The sequence below is a fragment of the Cariama cristata genome, unplaced genomic scaffold (genome assembly GCF_000690535.1).
Source record: "Cariama cristata isolate BGI_N322 unplaced genomic scaffold, ASM69053v1 scaffold42600, whole genome shotgun sequence".
Classification (NCBI taxonomy): domain Eukaryota; kingdom Metazoa; phylum Chordata; class Aves; order Cariamiformes; family Cariamidae; genus Cariama; species Cariama cristata.
In genome coordinates, this window is record NW_009596025.1 from 8533 (window position 1) to 13063 (window position 4531).

At 53.7% G+C, this 4531-nt stretch overlaps 1 protein-coding gene across 1 annotated transcript in view; it reads left to right on the forward strand.

Moving 5' to 3' along the window:
• LOC104164762 (serine/threonine-protein phosphatase 2A 55 kDa regulatory subunit B beta isoform) overlaps positions 1 to 4531 on the forward strand; it is a gene marked incomplete at its 3' end in the record, with an annotated part of 11172 nt that overhangs the window by 2689 nt on the left and 3952 nt on the right. Inside the window, exon 2 of the mRNA XM_009704206.1 lies at positions 215 to 379. Coding sequence (XP_009702508.1) covers positions 215 to 379 — 165 coding nt within the window. The remainder of the gene's footprint in view (positions 1 to 214; positions 380 to 4531) is intronic.

Consider the following 4531-nt stretch of genomic DNA (forward strand, 5'->3'; position numbering starts at 1 on the left):
TTGTCTTTCCCCTGCGCTGGCGCTGGCTGGTCCCGGCTCAGCACTGCGGTTCTGCCTCGGGATGGTGCTGCTCCCCCGGGAACACCTCGTTTGCACGAGGCGAGGGGAAGCCCAGGTGCCTGGAGACATCAGCAGGAGGGGCAGCGGGAGGAGACCCACGAGAGGAGCAGGGTCTGGGCTGGGCTACATGGGGCTCCTTGACTCTCCCTGCCAGACATCGTGGACATCAAGCCAGCCAACATGGAAGAGCTGACGGAGGTGATCACGGCCGCCGAGTTCCACCCGCACCACTGCAACACCTTTGTCTACAGCAGCAGCAAAGGCACCATCCGGCTGTGCGACATGCGCACCTCCGCCCTCTGCGACCGCCACGCCAAGTGTGAGTACAGCCCCCACCAGCGGGATGACTGGGACGGGGTCCATTTTCGGTTAAAAGACCCCCCAAAAAAAGGAGTGCAGAGACCAACCTGGGCTCAGGTCTGCCCTACTACCTCGCCCCATCCTTCCCCCTGGGTGTGCCAGGCTATTGTCCTGCTTGCCCCTGGGCGTTCCCATGGCCACCTGCCCTCAGTCCTGCCCGTCCCCGAAAGGAGCAGCTTCCCCTGGGTCTCAGCCCCACACTCTTTGGGGGAGCGTGTTAAAAACCGCTTGGTGATGTTTCGGCAGCAGCGGATCCAAGGGATCACTGGGATGTCGGTGCACAGTGACTGTGGAGCTGTCAATGCCAGAAGACGGAGTGTGCTGTGTTTCTTCAGGCTGTTTGTCCAAATAGCCCCATGTCCTGTTGTCAATTGTGGTTGGTGACACAGAGGTCAGGATGTGCAGAAAAGCCCCCTCAAAATTTGGAGTAAGCTGGTCAGCTGGGGAACTTGGCCTCGGTCCTCCCCAGGCTGATGCGATGAGTGAGCTGCTGCTGAGGCAGCCAGCTGAGCTTGGTTCCTGCTCAGCCTCTGCGTGTCAGGAGGTTGTTACTGGAAATACTCTCCTCCTCAGCAGCTGCTCAGTAAAATACCGGCACAGGCACCTACAGCATTTATGGGTGGGCTGGTGAATACCTACTGCTGTTCTTTGTGCCCTAGCGGTTCCTGCAGGGCAGCTCTGTGCTGAGCGCAGTGTTATAAATAAGACACAAAGATGGGACAGACCTAAAGGAGTTTGGTGTCTGCCTTAGAGACAGCGAAATGCAGCAGAAACAACGGCCGCTGAGCTGTGTGACTGGACAGCTAAACCCCTGTGTTTCCTGTTCTTGTTTTGAGTTTTCTTCAGAAAATGGCCAGTAACTTGCAGGAAATTAAGGAGATTTTCAGTATTCAAAGTGTGGTCCTGTTACAAGAACAAGATGCACAAAGTGGGTGCAACTTACTGGAGCCCCAGCTAATAATCTACATCCAGAGAGCAGCTGGGTGTGTTTCAGATTTAGCTTTCCTAGAGGCGATAGGGAATTACACACCAGGTACTGCTTCTGGGCTTTTGAGCTGCCATGACAGTCTGATACCTGTTTTTAAACTGGATTAAAGTGGATGGAGAAGAAAGCTTACATTGCTGGCTGGAGATTCAGAAATATCAAATAGCAGTTTTTCCCAAATCCTGAGGAAAACGCACCTTTCTATTCTTGCATTTCCCAACTGCTTCTCGCAGTCCTACAGTGACGGCTCCTAGCTGAGAATCAGAATACAATTAAGGAGCAAAAAAGATTCATTTTCCTGACACTTCAGCGGCAGAAGCCCCCCTCGGCATTTCCCTTTGTTTGGGTACTGCTGTGTCCCTCCAGCCTTCGGCGAGCACACCGGCCAGTGGTGAATCCCGGCTCGGTTTGACCTCTCCCGTGACATTTCTTTATTGATTTCCCTCCATCCCTCAGAAGCATCAGCCTCAGTCAATTGCAGTTCAGCAGATGTGTGAGTCGGAATTGAGACAGTTCATCAAAGTTCAAAATGAAAAGCAACATTGGCTTTTGCAGGCGAATCCTCCAACGGAGATATTTAATAACTGTCAACATTTAATAAAAATGCAGAAGATAGCACTGCACATCCCAGTCATGTTTATTTAGATAGATGCAGTTTGCTGCTCAAAGCCAGCTTTTACTTATGTGCTTCTCTTACTAAATTTTGTTTGCCCGTTTTATTTGAGACTCCTGCAATCTGTGACATGGCACGTGTTACCTCCAGCCACGTAGCTGGCCTAAGAGAGAACATCAGCTTCCGCATAGAAATGCCGGCTCCGCAGGGATGTGAGGAGTCGTGTGGTACAGCAGTAGGAGGGTCAGTGGTCCTGCGAGGGGATACCTACCCAGGCACGCCACACACCAGGAAACCGCATGCGTCGTCTGCAGCAGCACGGGAAGCCCAAGGGGAGGTTGGGATTCCTGGAGCAGCTGGTAATGCTGGCAAAAGTAATCCTGTTTGAAAAGCATATGGGAAAGTGAGGAAGAATCCTGTTGGGGATTACTACAGTTATTTCCTCATAGCAAAAGGCATTGGGCTTTCCACTTTTTTTTTAAGGAGCCACCTGAGATTGTACCTACCAAACTCCTGAAACAAAAGGCTCAAAGGACAGCCTCTTTCCCAAAAGGGGAGCTTTTGCCTTCTTGTCTTTTCACTGCTGACTGCGTTACAGCAATGCTACCAAACATTTATTCTTTGCTGAAAACAGTTTCAGCTTTCGTTAGGAGTAAGAAGCACACAAAGCTGCTTTGATAAGGTAACCGACAGCTTACAGATTTTACCCTCCGATATTGCAGATGTATTCCTGAAACAAGCCCCCCACCCTTGTATTTGGGCAGGCATTGCTGCCTTTTGGGGAAGCCCCTGTGAGGAAGACCCAACCAGACTGCATTGCTGCTGCTTTCCACACACGTGGTGGAAAGGCTGCCAGTCTCCCGGAGGAGCAGGATTACCCCGTGGGCCATGCAGCCCTTCTTGGCCATCTCGGGGTTTTGTTGAGTCTGCTTCCCCATGGAGAGGGTGCTGAGGAAGGCTGCTGGGGAAGGAGGGCTGGCAGAGGGAGCTGGCACGGGGAGGGCAGCTCCTGCTCAGTGCCAGAGGAAAATAGGTTTGTTGTGTAACAGAGAATTAGTGCTCAGAAATCCTTTCTGTGGGCTCAGCAGCCCACATCTGCTTCTGCAGTGAGAGCAAAGCCACACAGAAGCCTTCAGCCAGGAAGCAAAAATAGCTCACCCGAACCCCTGCCCTGCTCAGCCCTGTGCTCTGGTCCTCAGACCCCCTCCGCCGTCAGGGACTGGGCGGCACTGCTTGTGTGCTGTGATCCCAGTCCTGGCAGAGACCCCCTGCTCCCAGCGCCAGGACTGGGGAGGGTCCAGGCATCCCGTGGAGGAGCAGGCGGCTGTGGCCCTGCTGCCTGGTGGCCATGGGGACTAGTAATTTCTGCTCCTTAGCCCTTGGTTGCAAGGCTCCTGCACCTCGGAGCTGAGTGGATTGCAGAGTTGATTTTTGATGCAAAGCAAAGCTCACTTCTCTGCTTGTGCTAGCTTAGCTTTTCCTCAGTGGTGATCGTGATTAATTTTGTGCTTAGGTGAACTGTCAGTCGGGTTTTGACTTTTTATTTGAAGCAGGTGAAGAAGCAAAGGGTTAATGTATTTGCCCATGCAAGCGCTGCTCTGCTGTGCTTCCAGGTTTCCATGGGGCTCTGTTTATTACCAGATTAACTGGAGCCTCAGCTGAAATCCAGAGGGGTCAGATGCCTTGCCCGGGGCTTACGCACTAAGTGGCTCCATCGCTTTTAGTGCACGGGCCAGACGGGCCACCTTGCACACGTGAGCGGTGTGCAGCCCCCGGGCCAGCGTCCCCCTTGCTGTCTGACCCACCGGTGCTGCCCGAGGGTGGGCACCGTGCAGGGTGGTCGAGGAAGCACAAGGCAACCTGCGGCGCAGGCAGCACCACACGCGAGCCAGAGCCCAGCAGAGATGGCGACGTGGCTTTGCCCATGCTGGTGCGCTGTCAGAGGAGGCTTGACTCGTACAGGTTAATACAGACCCGTGGTGAAACACAGCTACCAGTTAAACCCCCATCATGCTTGCTGATGGCCAGTCCCAGTAACACCCAAAAGCTCATCAGGGAATAACTACCAAGTAGGACTCACTTGCTTGAGCAGAGCTTGGATTGATTGATCCAAAGTCCTTTTATCTGACAAGGCACTTAATGCAACTGGTCGTCTCGTGCAACCCAAAACTCTGGGATGCACAAAAGAGGGGGGAGAGGAGGTGGAGGAGGAGGAGAGGGGATCTGGGCTCTGCTAGCTGTGTCTTTCCAAAGAGAGGAGAGTACGGGGGTAAAATAACCACATGTGGACTGAATGAACTTCTCTGACCAAGGAGTGTGGGTTTGGGGAGATGCTCCCAGTGCTGCTGTTTGCAGCGTGCTGTGGCTGGGCAGAGGGCTTTTCCCAGAGCAGTTGCCTGCCCTGACTTGAGATCCCCACGTCCCACGGGTCACAGTCTGGCCTCGCCGGTGGGTGACCCTGCTGCTTGGCTAGCGGCTTTTTCTCTAAAATGACCGGGGGGCGCGCCCTCCCC